Source organism: Salmo salar, chromosome 02 (genome assembly GCF_965601325.2).
Source record: "Salmo salar chromosome 02, fSalSal1, whole genome shotgun sequence".
NCBI classification, from domain to species: domain Eukaryota; kingdom Metazoa; phylum Chordata; class Actinopteri; order Salmoniformes; family Salmonidae; genus Salmo; species Salmo salar.
Window position 1 is genome coordinate 36,851,069 of NC_138292.1, and position 20,322 is coordinate 36,871,390.

The window sequence follows — 20,322 nt, forward strand, 5'->3', positions numbered from 1 at the left end:
ATGTTGTAGTCATAATGACAGAATATGCCATGGTGTTTGAAGTGAATAAACCTTTGATAGTATAGTTAAACATCAAATGTTAGTCATTGTTATGACTGATTATGACATCTGTAAGTCATGTGTTAAGAGCATTAGGCAATATGTTCATAGAGTAGGATGTTAGCTGGTTCGCATAGGGATCATAGCAACACAAGACAGAGAAATAACCGTGAACAACACATTTTTATTTCAATTAATGGATCCATTTTTCCAAACAAAAATAGAGAGAAAAAACATACTCTTATAGAAATATTCTGTGAACAAATTTATCAACAGACAGTCCTGCTCTCCAAGGTCCCAATGGCTTTCAAATCCCAATAATTGTCGCTGATACCCCAGTGCCACTTTAAAAAACAGACTGGTCGTCCAACAATCAATGTTGCCTTACAGCCCATCATCAATTGATGGTAACAAAAACACAATAATATCTATGCTAAATCACAGTAATGACCATTGTAACTTTAATTGAGGTTTGGAGGTTAGTAATACAATTTCCTAGTATGCTGCTTGAATGACAATTGAATTGAGGTGGCCTCATATGGAGGACATATTGCCTGTCATAACAGGTAACTTCAGATTATGGCACAGTCATAAAATAAATGCTCAGTGACAAAATCTTGTTCTAAGGCAAGTACAACTATAGTTTCAAATGCTTATTAGTTCAGGCTCCATAACAATTTTCATTTTTCACAAAAACATAAAATGTGATTGTGACATGAAACTAACAGGGATTAACTGGCATGTGTTATGTCATTCCTATGACAGCATTATGTAGATGTTATGAAGGGATACTTGTATGATATTCCGCTTTGAAACAGTGACGGAAGTACACTGACCATTACCAGTTAGTGGACCTGTAGTTTTAACCTCAAAATGGCGGCTGAGGAAGAATCTACCAGTGCTGTGTTTATGATGGGAGTGGGTCAAGTGTGGGTTCTGGATAGTTTCACATTGCAAGTGCCTATTTTTGTATATATATATATTTTGCAACTTCCCACACCCTCTGACATCTAAATACAAGTAAAAGGTCAAATTATAGACAAACCAAAAGGTGTTTTTGTCACCACTACCACAAAGATAATCCAAACAATTAATATCCATGTTCCACTTTGGTACAGGCTGTTGATAGGAGTTTTGCCCTGTGTGAGGCGTGATTCTCTGTTTCCTACTGATAGTGACATGTCTGTCCTGTCTGTCCTGTCTCCCCAACCTGAACCTGAGCTAGTCCCAACTTACCCCTTAACGTGGATGTCTATGAGTCAATGACATACATATGGACACAATCATGAATTTCTCTCATTATAAACAGTGCTAATACACACTCACACACACACACAATAAATGTCTTCTGAAAATTCCAAGGAAATTTGGCATTTGTTTTTTAATGGCTTCTGGTTAATAAAAAAATTATTGGTTGATGAAGAACCTTTGGCCTGGCTCTCTCGGTCAAGCAGTTCTATCGGCAAAGGCCTTGCTCTAAATCGCCATACAGTGGAGAATCTTGGACACATCTCCTTTAGATGCAAGCACAGTGCCGACAATAGAGTGACTGCGTCGCCAGTAGCCGCCACCACGTCGAGTCCGAGACTGACAAAGTCGTCTTTAACGGCGTGAGTCCGACAGAGCTGCAGGAGAACGGCGCAAAAACCCTTCTGCCAGCCGGCCCGTCTAGTGTCACCTCTCAAATGTGGCAATGGCGAAGTAGGAGGGGCCATGGCAGCCACCCTGTCTCTCTATTGGCCGTGGTCCCCTGGAGAAGAGGCGTGTGAATGGCTGGATTGGTGAATGGGGTAGGGATGTGGTGAGGTGGTCAGTCTGCTTTTTGGCAGAACGGTGGTGGTCTTCCAGGGGATGGAGGGAGGAGATAAACGGAGGGAGGGATTGAGGGACGGTCGATGAAGGATGGATTAAGAGCTGAATACGCGACGACTCGTCCTCCTCAGGGCCCGTTCTCATTGTAGTGGAGGGAGATGGGGCGGTCGCGCTGCACGGGCATGTAGGGCCAGTTGTAGCTGGAGCCAGAGAGGAGCATGTCGCGCAGCAGCGTCTCGATGGGCGTCTTGCCCACCAGGCGCACGAAGAAGAGCTGCTCGATGACGGGCGAAGAGACGATGCGGAGGGAGGGCAGCCGCAGGAGCAGGCGCCCGAAGCGGTTGGGCTGGCTGGGGTACTGGTTCCTCACATACTCCTCCAGGGCACACTGGGACTTCTCCTGGATGCTCTCCACGTGGGCCACATCCGACAGGCCCATGGCATCTGAGAAAGGGATAGGAAGGTTAGGCGTTGATGAGTTTCTGGTTCATTCTGGTTTTGATGAGTTGACCTCACACTGACATGCAATGTGAAATTGTGTCCAGCTACGTATATACATTAGAGCTGAAATGTCTGTATCCCTAAGTAAATATGTCATGCTCTCACACCTCCCCTAGCACCGGTCCCTGGTGTGAGTCTCACACCTCCCCTAGTACCAGTCCCTGGTGTGAGTCTCACACCTCCCCTAGCACCGGTCCCTGGTGTGAGTCTCACACCTCCCCTAGTACCGGTCCCTGGTGTGAGTCTCACACCTCCCCTAGCACCGGTCCCTGGTGTGAGTCTCACACCTCCCCTAGCACCGGCCCCTGGTGTGAGTCTCACACCTCCCCTAGCACCGGCCCCTGGTGTGAGTCTCACACCTCCCCTAGCACCGGCCCCTGGTGTGAGTCTCACACCTCCCCTAGCACCGGCCCCTGGTGTGAGTCTCACACCTCCCCTAGCACCGGCCCCTGGTGTGAGTCTCACACCTCCCCTAGCACCGGCCCCTGGTGTGAGTCTCACACCTCCCCTAGCACCGGCCCCTGGTGTGAGTCTCACACCACACAGAGAGTGTGTCGACTGTGTGTGATACTTTTCACATCCTTCGAGCTCCGTGGTTATGGGGTCAGAGATGGGTGAACTCAAAACAAAGTCCCATTTAGTGTACTGCATGGTGCTGTGCTGTACTGCACGGCACTGTACTGCACGTTTAGTACTACTGTGCCAGTGTTTAGCTACATCGAACAGCGAGGGTAATTTTCTCCCAAGTGCTTTACTCTTGTGTGCAGCAGAAGCACTGGGCCAGGATTTTTTTTTACCCGCCACCCAGCATGCTAGTCCCTTTGTTACAGTACCCTTTTAGTCGGCCCCCTACACAAACTTGGTCCAGCTGAGCTTCAGTTCTGCGTAACAAAAGATTAATATGCCTCATATTTTTGTTGCATCCTTTACAGGCACCTCCTCCCTTTGTCTGGCTCCCTGGGCACACACAGCCACACTCTGGGGATTAGGATGGTGGCGGTGGTAAGATGGCCGCTCTTTGATTTGGGGTGATGGGACTGGGATATAGGGTGGAATGTCTGAGGGCGGAGGTGAGAGGGGGTATTGAGATTTTGTCTGTCCTTGTTAGCTCATGCAGGCAGGTCTCGATGGGGGGCCTGGTCTACGAATGGTCTGTCTATCTCATTGTGTGTACATGCATGTGTGTGTGTATGCGTGTGTGTGTGTTGGCTGGAGTTGTGGGACGGATCACATGGATGCTCAAGGCTACAGGCGTTGTGTAGGTCAGGGCCTGGGCTGTGGCGAATCCCCCTTGTCGCTGCAACCCACCATGAATAATTCAAGCACGGTGGTGGGGGCAGGGGTGAGAGGGCTGGGATTTGGAGAGGAGGAAAGGGGAGGGGCTGCCTGACTGGTTTCAATAATAGATGGAAGCGTGAAGGAGAAGACGGTGATGAAATAAATGAGAAGAGCAAAGGGGTTCTTCAGCCATCCAAATGGAAGAGTGCGAGCCAGAACTTGGTACATGCAAAGTGATTCTGACAAGCTGTGCAATGGAGACGAGGAAAAGGGCGATCGACAGGAAACAAAAAGCAAGACCTCAGAGTTGGGTTCTCTCACACTCATACCCCCTGGGTCATAAACAATGAATCCTCAACACATCCCCAATCCCAGATCTGACAGCATTCTGGGTGGCGTAGAATAACCATAATTATCGACTGTGCCTCATACAATGGCAAAAGTGGTGTATCAAAGCAATAAGCAAACTATTGTTTTTATATTGCTATTTCACCAATATTTACGCTTCTTTAGCTCATATAAGTAGTCCATCCATGATAATATTGATATGGTATCCATACATTATTGATACATTGTTTACAAAGACCTTGTTAACCATTTGGTTGTTAACCACATGCTCTACTGCAGACTCTATACGTCTGCTAACGTATCTGGAGTGACCACTATGACCTGAATGTGTAGTTCTGCACAGAATACAACACAAACTATCCTACAGATAGACATAAACAAAGACATATAGAAACAGAAACCACTAAAGTCAACGCCACTCACCGGAGGTGAAGAGCACGATGGATTTGAGGCAGGAGTACTCAGCCGTGTCCACCTGCAGAACCTTCAGTTTCTCCACCTGCTCCTGGAACACCCGGATGTGGTCCATAAATGCCACCACGCGCTCCGCAGACATGGGCGATGCGTGCAGGCCGGCCGCCGCCAGCAGGGGCGCCACGTGCAGCGGCATGGAGCACTGGGCCGCGTTCAGCACAAACAGCTCACTCCATGACATGCGCAGGAGCGCCACCTAGGGCATGGGAGGAATGATGGTAGAATTGGTTAGTTCAGAGTGGACAGAGGGTGGTTCTGGGAAACAAGGATAATAGTGTTTATCTTCCTTATGCAGATGATTGACTATGGCAAGTGTTAGTGATATGCTCAAACTTAAAGGCTGCTGAACCCACAATTGAACCTTTACATGACATACCAATTGCAGACATAGACATATTTGTTCTGGGCAATATCTGTGTTGAGCATCTACAGCTCATTCATAAGGGACTACCCAAATAAATTGACCACACCACATCTCTAAGCATTCATAATTTCTATTTTCTAGTCAGGCATAAAAAAAGATTATAGTCAGGCATAAAAAAAAGATCTAGTCAGGCATAGTTTCTAGTCAGGAATCAGGGTGGTCGTCCTCACCTGGTCCATGAGCTGCAGGTCAGGGAAGAAGGGGATGTTCTTGGCCCACTCCACAGCGCTGAAGAGCAGCCGTGCGGCCAGCTCGCAGATGTTCTCGATGCCCATCAGGTTGTTTCCCTGCATGCACTGGGACCCGTAGCGGGACGTGGGATAAGGCTCGGCGCGCAGCAGCAAAGAGATGAATCCTGATAGGTAGGGCTGCCCGTTGTAAGGGTCGCTGCCATTGGTCAGGTACTGACCCGGGCTGGACTGGGAGTTGGACATGCGGCCTCTCTGGACAGCTGAGGGCGAGAGAAAGAAAGAAAGGGTTAAGAAAATAAGGAGATAAAGCATTTGAATTTTATGAGCAAAATACATTTTCCCTCTTTTGACATTTCATAAGCGAATACTCAAGTGCTAGAAGCTAATTGTTTGGCATGGAGCTAACTTGGTTAGACTACTGCATTTTTCATTCATTCATGTGGCTGTACTCTATCCACCTATCCTAAGAGGCTTTATTTCAATCCAGGCTGGCACAGTTACAGTAACATTTAGGACCTGAAGCTTCTCTGCATTCACATTGTCATGACTGCATCCAACACTAACTGCCTTGATTTAGTAGGCTGCAATTACCACTGTGTCATAAAGCAGCATCTCGAGGCACTCAGACGAGTCTGCTCTTTCTCAATGGGAATATATTGGGCCAAATCACACTGGGGCTAGCAGCTAAAAGCCATGTCTGGGGAGAGGAGGAAGGAGGGTGGAGGTTGGAGGTGGGGGGTGCAAAATGTGGAGAAACGGGGGGAAATTTCTGCGGCTCTAAATGTGTCGGCACTCTGTCTCCTGACCGGCAGACCCCGGTCAGGAGACCGAGTTGCCATTATCAGTGAGTAATGGTAACCAGCAGCCAGTAAAGACACTATGGTTCTTCACACCTCTCCCCCCCCCCCCCCACTGCCAAATGGCTCAGCCGAAGGGGAAGGGGGCACGCAGAGGCTAAGCACACTTCCCCACCCCCGCCGAGCTAAGAAGCGGCGGCTCAAAGCCCATTTGGAAAACACCTGTTCAGTCATCCCCGCTGTCTGACTAATAACTCCCTCTAAAGTTACTGAACGAGGGAGAGAGAGAAGGAGAGAGAGAGTACGAGGGAGGGAGGGAGGGAGGGAGGGAGGGAGGGAGGGAGGGAGGGAGGGCAGGCTAGGGTTTGGAAAATACTTTGAAACTCAGCATCACCTGTCCTTCAACACAACAGCTGTGAAAATTGAATACACTACAGTGTACCAAAGAGGACAGGTCAAATCACTCAAGAACATAGTAAGTCAATAGATACGTCCATAGAATTTCAAGACTGTTGAATGATTAGAAAAACGTGTGAGTTTGTGACCAAAAAATACTGGTCTCCCTTGAACACAAACAGCTCCTGTCCCAGGGTGTCACGTCCTGACCAGTAAAGGGGTTATTTGTTCTTATAGTTTGGTCAGGACGTGGCAGGGGGTATTTGTTTTATGTGGTTCAGGGTGTGTTTGTGTATGTGTTCATGTAGAGGGGGTATTTGTTTTATGTGGTTCAGGGTGTGTTTGTGTATGTGTTCATGTAGAGGGGGTATTTGGTTTATATGGTTCGGGGGTGGTTGTGTATGTACAGGGGTATTTGATTTATTAGTCCAGGGTTTTGGTTATTGTTCTATGTTAGTTTATTTCTATGTTCAGTCTAGTCGTTTGTATTTCTATGTTTAGCTAATTGGTGTTGGGGCCTTCAGTTGGAGGCAGCTGTCTATCGTTGCCTCTGATTGAAGGTCCTATAAATAGGAATGCGTTTGTCATGGGATTTTGTAGGAGATTGTTTCTTGTTTTGCGGTTTGCCTGACGAGACTGTCCAGTTCGTTTGTTTTTTTGTATACGTTGTTTGTGTTTTTCCTTCTTCACTAATAAAAAGAAGATGAGTATACAAAAAAGAAAACTCCTGGTCGTACCCAAACCTGAACTTTTTCTAGAGCATGGTTGTCCTTCATTAGAGGTTAGTATGTTATAACTATCTGAATTAAAATAATAATAATCAATGCATCATAATGATTAATGCCGTAATCCACCAGATGCCAAATCCACCCCATCCACTCGTCTTCTGAAAAGCCTCTTTGAGGAGGTTGTGTGTGAGTGCATGAGTGCTTGAGTCGAAATGACGCATGAAAAGCATCTCTATGTGAATGAACAGGGGAAACGAATGAGACAGGGAGAGAAGGGCATAGACAGGGTAAAAGGGAGAGGGAGAAAGATAGTGAGTGGCATGAGAGAGAGTGAGGATGTAGAGACAGATTTGAATGGCTGCCATAATCGATTTCCCGATTTCTAATTGGTCGGCGGTGGCTTAGTGTGATTGGAAAGACCAAAACCCCTATCTCTTGACAGTAGAGGTACTGGCAAACAGTGGGACCAAACAACTAAAGAGCCTAAAACCCCAAACAGAAAGACCATTGCACTACATATTTTTTATTTTATTTGACCTTTATTTAACTAGGCAAGTCAGTTAAGAACACATTCTTATTTACAATGACGGCCTAACCTCATGGTACATAAATAAGGCAGAGGGGAGAAAAGGGCACTAAACAGGTATCATGGGTGATTTCAGTCGTGACTTTTAAAAAACACCACCACATTGAGTCACAGAGAGTGTGTGGCCGTGGAGTTAAGCATGCCTCATCCCTCTAAGGCTGTCCTTATTTGGACCTTTAGTCACTGTGCTAGAAGTACAAGACAGTTGAGCAAACTATTGTAGATAAATACAGTTAAGGACTATCTGCTACTGTAAAAGGTCATAGTCAGGGGCTATGTACTAGAAGCATGACAGATTTGGCACAGCCTCATTGTCAACTGAGATAAGTGGTATAATGGTTTTCGTGTAGTCCCTTAAAAGTCTGCTAACAAAAAACACAAGATACTGTAACATTCAAACACAGATACACAAAAAAATTGCTTATTTTGGATAGTAAAGCAGTGTGTATTGTGTAAGGCCGCTCAGAGAGGAGTGTCTGATGAGTGTGCGATGTGACATTCATGTGTTATTCCTGTGCTTCTCACAGACTCCTTTAGCTTGGGTTGAACTCTGAACTCTTGGGTCACTGCTCTCACTCTGCATGCAAGGGTTACAGTGACGCACCAATCCCCCAGCAAAAAGTCAAACCATTTACCCTTAGTCAACTACAAATTAACAGAGGAAAGGGGGCCAAGGCTGTGAGAAAGACGTGGAGAGAAGGAGAGGAAGAAAGGGTGAGAGGAAAGGAGAGGAAAAAAATAGGTTGAGAATGAAGATCAAGGTAAGTGTAAGAGTAGAGAATTGAGAAATGGAGGGATGAAGTGAAATAAACCAGTGGTTCCCAAACTGTGGGGCGCGCCCCCAAAGGGTCGGAAGGGGTGGTCCCGCCCACAAAAATACAAAAATAAAGGAACTCAGTCAGGCTTTAAACGTACTCTTGAAAGTTGTAATAGTAGAATGCACAAGGTGCAATTCCCGAAATTGGGTAGTGCATCATCAGTTCCTCTTGTCATGTCAGTCACTGCATACCTTAGAGACCTATATATATATATATATATATATATATATATATATATATATATATATATATATATATATATATATCTCACATGAATACACATTAGACATGACAAAATGCGTAGAATTGCAGGAAATAAGCTTTAAACCTGCAAAATTCTCTCCACCAGCAAGAGGGGTGTGAACAGTTTGTGTCATGAACAGTGCTTGTGCCCATAGAAATAGATGTGGCGTGGGTGCCCCATAGTGAAAAAGTGAAAAGTTTGGGAACCCCTGAAAGAGACAATGGGATCAAGGAAGAGGGAGGGAGGGAGACAGAGTGAAGTATGACATTGTATGGAAAGGGAGAGGGAACGGGTAAAGAGACAGGGAAAAAGAGAGATTCAGACAGACGGAGATGGAGAGAGCTTCCCGGTGAGGATGCTCAGATGCATTAGCTGCAAACGTAGCCCCTTTAATATCCACCCAGTCACGTTGGCGCTGCTTTGATGAAGCAGGTATGAATTAATAACAGAAATGCAGCCTGCACGGAGGAGTGCTCTGTCTTTCTATCCATCTCTCTACTCACTCATATCCATTTCTACAATGGAAGAGATCACACAACAAGCTATGCTATACAAGCGATTCAATGATTTTCATTACATTGAGTTAAAAACTCAATGGCTGTATCTCAAGAAAATTGGTGTAAAAAAAACAACACGATACTTCAAAATGTAACAATGGATATGGATAACGCTGGACTTACTGTAAAGGCTAGCCTTTCATATTGTGGCAATAGGCTAACCTGGCTATTGTACAGACAACAGAGAAAATGAGAGACTCAACAGAGAAATATGACAATATGACATGCAATGTATCGTGAACTGGAGTCTATTCACCTTGAGGTGTCAAACGAAGCCCATCTCTGCAGAGTGAGCTCTATTCCTTCACACATCCCCCCCCCCCCCCTCTAAAACATTAAATCCTAGCCTTGGGGATATCAGAATGGGAAACGACTAGTGCCTCAGCTCTATGGTCTCTTCGTGGCCTATCACTTCAATGGAGGCTGCTTTCTGACAGTAAATCATGGCAAGGCCTCTGTCAATATGGAAGCCATGGTGCTGGAACCTCACAGCCAGCTTGGACTTAAAGAGACCTATTCTAACATGTCAATAAACTATGACAGTATTGTAATAGGGAAATGTTGTGGCGGGCCAGAGTTTAAGGGTCAAACTAGTCCCGGTTTGTGATTTCCTGCTCATACAAACTGGACAACGTGTATGGATTAGTCAATAAAGGCAGTCAGTTAGCAAGCCGTGGTACTTACTCAATAGAGTCAACCTCACATTTGGACCTTGAACATGTCCATTATTAATGTTTACTTTCTGGTTCCCGTTGACCTACAGTATATCCGTCTCTGGGTTTGGTCGGTGTGAACCAAGGGTCACCAGCTGTAGCAGCGAGTCTCGACAAGAGTGATGAGTTTCATAATCCTATGTATGAGTAACTGAATATCAATATACAGGACTTTCCCTGTGTTATTTACCATTGAAGTACACACACTAGGAGTCACAATTAAGATAATCTGTCTTTGAATGTTCTGTCTATGAACAATCTAGAGCAGGGTTCTCCAACAGGTCGATAGCGAGCTACCAGTAGCTCACAGCCCACCTATGAGTAACTCGCCAAACAATTCTGAAAGTACATCCAATTTTCACGTATTCCACGGCAAACTGTCATAAACAAATCTCAGAAGTATCAGACACCACAAGCTCCCAGCTACTATTTATTGATATTATCCCACCCCTAGTTAGCCACTATTGGCTTAAAAAGCCAAACCTAACACCATCTGCCAATAAATGTCCAGCAATATTGCCCCTGTCTGTCTGTGTGGTGCGTGCTTTTGTCACTCCGTGTGTAGCCAGTTGATGTGATAACCGTCTTGTGGGTTGACAGAAATACTTTCTCCCAATCCTTCTCAATTAAATATTAACTGCAAAGTAGGCATACCTGGCAGAAGTATACTATAAGTATATCATTTGTATCTATTATTTGAAAACTTTGCCATGAAATGAGCATTAGCAGTACAGAACCATCACTAGACCAGCACATTAGATGGCACAATCCTCACTTGCTAGATGTGCAATTAAAGGGCCAGATGCACAACTAAAGGGGAATAACACACACAAAAAAGAATTTGCTAGTTTCATTTCTAGACCTACAAAAAGGGTCTTCTGATTTAATTTGAGCTTTAACATGGACTCAGAACATGCAATTTTATTGTTTCTCTATGAATAATTGCAATTTTGAGAGTGAAAAAATCTGAAAATCTAAAACCAGGAAAAATAAAACTAAGAAAGTTGGGAACATCTAAAACAGAATTGTGAAGAAAAATTCTATAGGACCCTGCTTGTTTATTAACCATTATTTTAGCAGGTATATTGACAGAAAACATAGCTAGAAAAAATGAGTAGCTCGTGACACGTTTAATTTTTTTAAAGTAGCTCCCATACTAGAAAAGGTTGGAGACTCCTGATCTAGAGTGTGTACTCTAGTGGACAGTGTACTTGTCCATGCCAATCTCTGGGTGCATGTCGCTATGTGAGTTGGTATCTGTGACCATGTCACTATGTGTGGTAGCTGGTAGGGAATGTATTGTATGCATGAGAAGGCTGCTAGTTGTGAATGTAAAATTGTCAATGTGTCAAGTATACCGTGTGTTCTTCGAACGTGTGAATTTGACAAACATCACAGTCTATATTGGCCTTTTTTGGTCTCACTAAGGTCAGAGGAACACATACGGAACATTCCGACAGCATAACATGATATGCACTTCACTCCCAACTAGCCCAAGGAACTGTCAGCCAGTTGCACAGGTTCACTGTCTCTCTTCCTCACTACTTCCTTATCCCTTAAACCAGTGTTCTACTCTAAGCAGGAATGTAATTGAGAAACATGGAGAGTAGAGATGCCAGAGGTGCCAAACAGGTAGAGCAGTGAAGAGATAAACATGACCTTTTACATGACTGTTTAGTATAAATCAACCTTTAACACGAGATATTCGATATCTATGTGGGCTGAAATAGAGTGACCTCTGTCAAGTTACACACTAAGGGTCACCCTAAAGATCAACTGAACTGTCCAAATAACACTCCTGAATTAGCCAGCGAATGTGACACATCTTAAATAATGCAGATGTGTGTGCAGTACATTTTGGAGCAAGTTACAGCATAGATAGGATCAATTACTCATTTTTTGTACCTTACTAAAACGTTGCCATGTTTTACAGAATTTTGCCACTAGGGAGTGGTGCATTTTTGGAGAGGGAGAGGAGATGCGGGTTTGTTTTTATATGCTTTGTTGCTGATATTCTGCTATATTTGTTTATTTTCACTGGCAGAGGCCTCCTACATACACCATCAATACGTTACTTTTATGCCTGTTACCAACAGTAGAAGGGCGTGGGTAAAATCCCTGGGGAAGCCAGGAAAAATACCATATTACAACCTACTGTATGTGTTGTGATAATTACATTGTTTGCTGTATAACCTGTTAGTTCATATGCCTTGACACCGTGATATATAGGCCAAAGGCTGAAACAATAAGAAGACACAGTGGTAGAATAAATTCAACCACACCATTGTTTCATCACAAAACCAGAGAGCAACCCCTGTCCAGTAAAGTCCACAAAGCATTTTGCATGTAACAAACAGTTACATGACCTACAGCATGGTCAAGCAGTTAATGTTTCTGACATTTTTGGACCACTAAACAACTATTGATTTAGAACCACTGAGAGTTACCTCAAGTCACAAAGAAAACAGGAGCTGCCTCCACTATTTCAGCACCATTTTAACTTCAACATTTCAACATCATCAAATCAACTATGTTAGTCTAATACAGCGACAACTAAAACAAACAAAAAACGATTTAGTCCAATCATCAAGCTAAATATGATGTGGCTGTCCATGGTTTATTTCTCTCTGTGTGTGTGTGTGTGTGTGTGTGTGTGTGTGTGTGTGTGTGTGTGTGTGTGTGTGTAGAAAAAGTAGAAAAAACATGTTGATTAACCCTACTTGTTGAGAAAGGCCAATGCCATCCTCCTCTCTTTCATGATGACGAAACGGTCTTTCACTCTGTCATACAGTACATGCTTTTATTTATTGTTGTCCTATGCTACCTGGCTAAAATGTTTGCTCACTAATCTAACTTCCTTTCATGGGCAACATTAGCTAGTTACATTAGCCTTCTAAATCTAGCTACATATTGAACTTAGGCCAGAGGCCCAATGTATGACTTAATGGTTGGATCAGAATCGCCGTTATAATTATTGCCAGTACCAAAGAGTTAAGTAAAACCAGAAGTCCAAATCCCTATCTCCATCCATGTCTAATTTAGGAAAGGGACAATTTTAGCTAGCTAGCCATCGGATGACAACAACACAACAACGCAAATATTCAAGTTGTTTCTGTCAATGACGTATGCTCTCAATTCAATTTGATAGGAGTGACGCCAAATCCAAGCTGCTGACCCTTAACACTTTTGTACTTTTGGTGCACCTGGACCATTCACAGTTGAGCTCACTCAGCTTTGCTCAATGCTGATTGGCTATTATTTGATACTTTTTTATCAATGTATGGAAGCAAATGTAAGGAAGCATGCGAAACTGTGTCCTATTCCGAAAGACTGCAAAGAACCCATTACTCCTGCCAATAGTCGACCAATTAGTCTACTCCCTACACTCAGTAAGATATTGGAGGGTATTGTGAGTATTACATGGAAAATAATGATCTGATTACAGCCAATCAGCATGCTTATCGCAAAAACCATTCCACTACCACTGCATTGGTTGACGTGACTGACCAGTGGCTCAATGCTATGGATATTGGCAAATTTGTGGGTGTACTATTTTTAGATTTCAGTGCAGCATTTGATTTATTGGATCATGAAATAATTTTGACAAAATTAATGCATTATGGTTTTATGGAGGTAGCATTGAATTGGGTACAGTCATATCTAACTGACAGGAAACACTCCACCTATATCAATGGTTCATTTTCTTCCCCTCATGTGTTAAACTGTGGAATACCGCAGGGCAGCTGCCTTGGGCCACTTGTTTATTTAATATATACCAACGACCTTCCCTATGCCTTAGCTGAAACTCAAGCTACTATATTTGCAGATGATACTACAATTTATGCAGCAAGACAATCGGTTCAACAGGTACAGCAAGCTTTACAAGGAGATTTGGAGAATATCAGGGAGTGGGTTTGCCAGAACAAACTTGTTTTAAACACCAAGAAAACCAAAGTTCCACTAGGAAAAGGCCAAAACAGCATGGGATACAATTAAGTATGGGAGGAGTACAAATTGAAGAAGTGGCAGAAATCAAACTATTGGGAGTGCAGCTAGACAACTGTTTATCATGGTCGTCTCAAATAACTAATCTATGTAAAAAAATAAATATTAAAACAGCATGCATAATCAGAAGGAAAGCTAAATATTTACCAGGAAAAATTCTTAAGCAAATAACACAAGCATTAATTGAGAGTCAGGTGAACTACTGTTCTGTGGTCTGGGGAAATGCATCATCAAGTGAAGTTAGGAGGCTGCAGACTGCACAGAACAAAGCAGCAAGGATTGTTTTACGGTGGAGATATGGTTCTTCTGTTGCAGTCATGCGCAATGTTCTTGGTTGGTCATCAATCAACAAGATAATTGAAAAAAACATGCTTATTTTATTTAATAATATACATCATTTAAAACGGCCAAGTTCTATTCACAACGGTAATCAGTTGGTAATAGACAGACATTCCGTAAATACTAGGAATAGATTGTCCACCATCTAAGCGTTATCCAGACAGAAAAGAGAAATAGGCAAAAGAACATTTCGATTTAGAGCAATTAAGAAATGTAATAAATTAACTGAGCAAATGAGAAACCTTTCAATATATAAATTTAAACATTTTTAAACGATTTAAATATAATACACAGAAATGTTGTGGGATTACAGTAGATGAAGAATCAATATTTTTTAGATTGAGTATTTATTGGTTCATTATGTTAGTATATTATGTATGTTTGTAATAGTGTGTTATATGTGAAAACGTGTTCGTATATAAATTGTATTTTAATGTTTAAGGACTCTTGGAAGATTAGTCCAAATGGGGACTAAAAGAGATTCAAATAAAATAAATAAATCAATGGAGGCCAAATGCTCGCTGGCTTCCCTTGCATTCAATGCTACGAGCGGCAACAATGTCATACTCTTTAAATCAGACAGCATCAGATACATGGCCTACCCATACAGAGACAGAGGGGCAGTTCATATAAGGTAATCAGTCAGTTGAAATAAATGAATTAGACCCTAATCTATGGATTTCACATGACTGGGCAGGGGCGCCGCCATGGGTGGGCCTGGGAGGGCATCGGCCCACCCACAGGGGAGCCAGGCCCTGCCAATCAGACTCAGTTTTTCCCCACAAAAGGGCTTTATTACAGACAGGAATACTCCTCAGTTTCATCAGCTGCCCAGGTGGCTGGTCTCAGATGATCCCTTAGGTGAAGAAGCCAGATGTGGAGGCCCTGGGCTGGCGTGGTTACACGTGGTCTGCGGTTGTAAAGCCGGTTGGACGTACAGCCAAATTCTCTAAAACAACGTTGGAGACGCCGTATAGTAGAGAAATTAATATTAAATTCTCTGGCAACAGCTCTGGTGGACATTCCTGCAGTCAGCATGCCAATTACACACTCCTTCAAAACGTGTTGTGTGACAAAACGGCACATTTTAGAGTGGCCTTTTATTGTCCCCAGCACAAGGTACACCTGTATAACGATCGTGCTGTTTAATCAGCTTCTTGATATGCCACACCTGTCAGGTAGATGGATTATCTTGACAATAGGGGATTTGCTCATTAACATGGATGTAAACCATTTTGTGCCATTTTGTTTGAGAAATAAGCTTTTTGTGCATATGGAAAATTTCTGGGATATTTTATCTCAGCTCATGAAACACTTTACATGTTGCATTTATATTTTTGTTCAGTATATATTTTTTTCTTGGTGAATTTTCTGGGGCCGCCTGACTTCCCTTGGCAGCCATGAATACACACCACTGGTTACCAATGCATGTGTCGAGAATAGCATGACATTTAGATGATTATTTTGTGCATGGCTTGCATAACACAAGTAGGCAATACCTGGTAGTGGTTTCTTTATATTTGGGGAAATTAAAGATATTTCTGATGACTGTTATAGAAGTGACAGTCCTCTGCTTTAACCCAAGAGAAAACACATGTTTTTGAATAACTATTACAAAGTTAATTATTGATAGTTTCAACAATCAATTTGAGATGATTTCAAATCCATATTCAGGGCAGGAATGTACATTTGTGTATTTCCAAAATGTTCCAAAATTCACACGGATTATAACTCAGAAAGCCCAATGGCCTCCTCTGTCAGCCGACCCAGGTGCATTATGTAGAAGAAACATGACTTATGTATGACCTCTGGGGAAGACGAAAAGTAGCTTTGGGTGTGTAGTCTTACTGCTTTCTCGCTGCTACCAGTAAGCCTTTAATGGGATTGCAATGCTGCATTTAAATGTATACAATTGGTGCTTTTATTATTAATTATCCCCACCATTAGGCTACCTCTGAACTTTTCAGGGCAAATAGTTAGCAGGACTTTATCTTAGGCCCTATTGCTGAGTTACAAACATATATGTAGACTATTTCACACCAAATTATGCCTGTAATATTTTGTTAATTATAAACTGACTAAAAAGATAATTTGATTTTCTTTCAGGGTTTGAAAATTATTGGTAGGCCTAAAGAAACAATTTTGTTTTAAATATGTTTTATTTACTACCTCACAAAGGTTGCCGTTTAAAAGCATTGCTAACACTTGGTTGTAGTACAACACAACTCTGCATAACATTTCAATTATAATTATTGATTGAATGTCAATTAGAAAATGAGGCATATACAAAATAGTTATGCCTAGGCCTGCATTAACCAGTCATCATCTTCAATTTAAAACCAACACTTTTAATATTTTAAAGAAGTGCGATTTCAAAATTGTCCTCAAAGGCACTGACACTTACGAGGACATGTCTTAAGGCCTATAATCCACGGTGAGGATGAGTCTGTTTTGCGTATGACAGACCTGTACCAATTTAATCAACACTTGAAAGAATTTAGATTTTTGAATCGTGTTTTTGCTGAATATTATTCTAGACCATGTAATAGTAACATGGCAAATCAAATCCCTTTTAAAATGTTATCTGCAGTAGTTAATATATAATGTAGCCAAATAATAGTCTGATAACATATTGAGCGTGTTTATGTAGATGAAAGGTCAACAGACTGCGCTGCGTCAGGAGATTTCCTCGGGTTCATTCAGTCAGAAAGGGGCATGGATGACTAAATTTACCCTGCAGTACTTTACATGAACTGTGTACAGTGTACACACTAGCACACTAACGAGATCCCTTGAATGATAATTTTAGGCGATAGGACGGGTATTTCCACCTAAAATGTATTGTATAGTTCATTATGACAGAGGCTACTGTATTCAAGACCTCGTTTGTAATAGGCCTGCCTGCTTGATACACTCACACACTGGAAGTTAAACACAGCGTGCTTCCTGCACAGAGCGCACGTCTTCTGTTGACTACTGTTTGTGTCACTATTTGCACTGTTTATGGTCATATCATAGGAACCTTTTGGAGTATCCACAACAGCTTGCGTGGCCAGGTTTAGCAAGAATTTCAGTATATAATTTGCGATAAAATCTATTACAATAAACTAACAAGGTTGACTCCAGAGTAGGCTACACTGCACAGCGATGCACATGTATTTATGATTAGAGAAATGTAGTATTGTTGGTGGGTAACGCATAAAACACAGAGTCCATCGACGTCCAGCATGGAGACACGCATGTGCAAAGCTTTTGTGAGGATTTCAAGTGTCTGGTTTGCGTGTTGTAATTAACACAACTCGTCTGATTGAACATGACGCAGTAAGGTCCAAGCTGACTGATTAAAAGTGAAACGCAGTGCTTTGCGAACACGTTGCCACTGTTCATCTTTCGCACTAATTGACCCGTTCTTAATCATGCACAATACAATACATGTAGCGGGGCCTCTTGTGGCGGATAGGGTGTAGAGGAGCAAACACCAGAATTAATTGGGGAGACAAAGGGAGCCCTTTTCCGAGAGGAGAAAAATAATTGCATACTATGGACTGAATAGGAAATACAAGGGTAGACGATCTGAAACAACAAACATTGCGTTACAGCAGACTGCAAATGCCTTTTAGGGGAACTATGACTGATAGAAGCAGGAAAGCTTTAAGACACGGATATCCATCGTTAAAGCACTAACGTTATATGGTTTCAACTTTACGCACCGATATTCTTGACATCAAACGTCCGCCAAAACCCAATTTGATATTTTTATTAATTTACATTACATTTGCATAAAGGCTACAGTCTTCACCGAATCTCAAATCATGTCTTACCTTCTCTTCTCATGCCGACTTTGAGGCACTTCTTCAGTCGGCAGTACTGGCACTGGTTCCGATGATGTTGGTCGATGGGACAGTCGCGGTTCCCCCGGCATGTGTAACTGAGGTTCCGTCGCACAGAACGCTTGAAGAAGCTTTTACAGCCCTCGCAGGTGAATTGGCCGTAATGCTTGCCACTGGACTTATCCCCGCACACCATGCAGTCCACGTTGGGAATCTTGTCCCCGGAAAGTGCATCGTTCCCCGGGGTGGAACCAGAGGGGGTTCCCGGTGTCCCGCCAGGCTCCTGACTGCAAATCTGGAGCTGGGACCCGGGATCCGCCGAAATGTTCTCTTGCCACTGGTTTACTACCATTGCCATGCTATCCTAAAATAATTTGGTTAAACAACAGATACGAGTCCAACTCCGTAGCGCGGGGAGGAGATAAGAATCCGTTCTGACGTCTTGGGAAAACAAGGCAGGGCGAAAAGGCGCTTCCCACTTCCTCCAAAAAGTATTTAATATATTATCAAATAGATTTTCTCTAGTTAATCAAATGTCTCTGTCGTAAACGTATCTTCTGTAAACTTCTATCAAAGTTTACGAAGACAGCACGGTATCAACATGACTATTGCGTAAGAATGGAGGCTACTGCCAGTGTTCTGCTCTGCGCAGAAATCCATAAACACGCTCTCTCAAAAACGTTGAGTGTATTTGAAAAGTCGACTAACAACACAGCATGTACAGAATGGAGAAATGTTCGTTAAAGTGTCATTTTCATGAATATCGACTGCCTCGAATCTTATTCTGCTTATTATTCGAACTGAACTAAATCAAAATATTCTCTCAATCACAAAAACACAATACTGACCATAGTTCTACGCAATTATGTGATCGAAGTTGTCTTGTGAACTCATACGGACGTGCAATCCCAAAATAAAAGTTACTTTCGTTCCTCTAATGTTGTGCGGCACGATGAGGTCTGAATAGAAATGTCGATAAACCATGGATGGAGTGCTCTGTGGTAGATGCAGTATGTTTACAAGCAGATATCTTTGCCAAGCATGTACTTCACCCGTCGGCTGTCTGTCCCATCTCTGAGAATCATAGTTAGAATTTGGTGAAAGTGACACCAAACAGCCGTGCTTGTAGCCCCCCCATATAAGGCCAAAACTACCATATAAGGCATGACCCCTCCTCTCATTGAGAACGGTTTTACGCATGTGCGGGCAGATTCAATTGGCCAGAGGAGAATAAAGCAGTAAGGCACTCTCCAATTGGCGCAGCCGCCGATTAGCTATACAGTATGGTCTGGTTGATAGAGTGGCTGTGTTATTACTGTATAGCAGAGTGTAGCTGTATACACATATCAACGTATCATAGATCTTGATTTTTTTTAATATAATAACACAAAACTGTTAGGCCTCAGTCAATGGGTAAAATGCCTTTATCAAAGTAATAGGCCTATGTCAAATACGTCCCCAAACATCAGTCTTTATAAACCTTTCCACTCTAATTTAGCTTTTACTTTCATTGTTTATTTGATGGCTATTGAACTCAATCATACCCACTTTAATTCACTTTTTTTGAAAAATGTTTTAATTACTTGTATATCCTACTGATACCACAATGCACTCTTTCTGAATGTTTAATGTTAAGCCCTCGTGCTGAAAGCTATACAGTTTTCACAGTAAGATTATCGATTGTGCCAAACCAAGGTGACAAACTTCTCGCCAAGACACACATATGGAGTGTTCATTTTGTCAGTTTGTTGTGCAGCTAAACTTGCCATCTGGATATCAATGCACAAAAGGCCATAGCAGTAATTAACGATGGCTACTGTGTTTTTCTCTAATGGGGTTTTCAAGCTGAAAACAACAGGGACCTCATTATTTTTCCAGACAGGTCCTGATCTGTCATTTGAGGAGTAATAAGACCATTGTACATGACAGCAGCAGAATCCCATGTGAAGACTAGAAGTAAATTCAACTAAAATAGTACATGTTTTCAACCTTTTGATAACGAATTTGATAACTTAGGCCTGGGTCATGGGATATTAATAGTACTATATGTAACAGCCATTTGTTCGTGACTTGAACATAGTCAATATCGAAGGTAAGCTACAGGCCTAACTCAAATACAAATTCATATTTTCTAACTCCGGCCTGAAATGTCACATGTTGAGAACAGCATTTAAGCCTAGCAACTTTGACAATACCAACAATGTATGTTTTCTCGCAACAGATCTGTGAGTAGATTTTTTCC

At 42.5% G+C, this 20,322-nt stretch overlaps 1 protein-coding gene across 1 annotated transcript; it reads right to left on the reverse strand.

Annotated features, from left to right (window-relative positions):
- Positions 1 to 203: 203 nt before the first annotated feature.
- Positions 204 to 19,189, reverse strand: LOC100380645 (nuclear receptor subfamily 2 group F member 5). Its single transcript, XM_014164140.3, has 4 exons — positions 18,072 to 19,189; positions 5,047 to 5,327; positions 4,402 to 4,648; positions 204 to 2,295 (listed from the first exon to the last, which is right to left on the reverse strand). The coding sequence occupies exons 1-4, from the start codon at positions 18,436 to 18,438 to the stop codon at positions 1,979 to 1,981; spliced, it is 1,212 nt and encodes a 403-aa protein (XP_014019615.1). The 5' UTR covers positions 18,439 to 19,189; the 3' UTR covers positions 204 to 1,978.
- Positions 19,190 to 20,322: the final 1,133 nt, after the last annotated feature.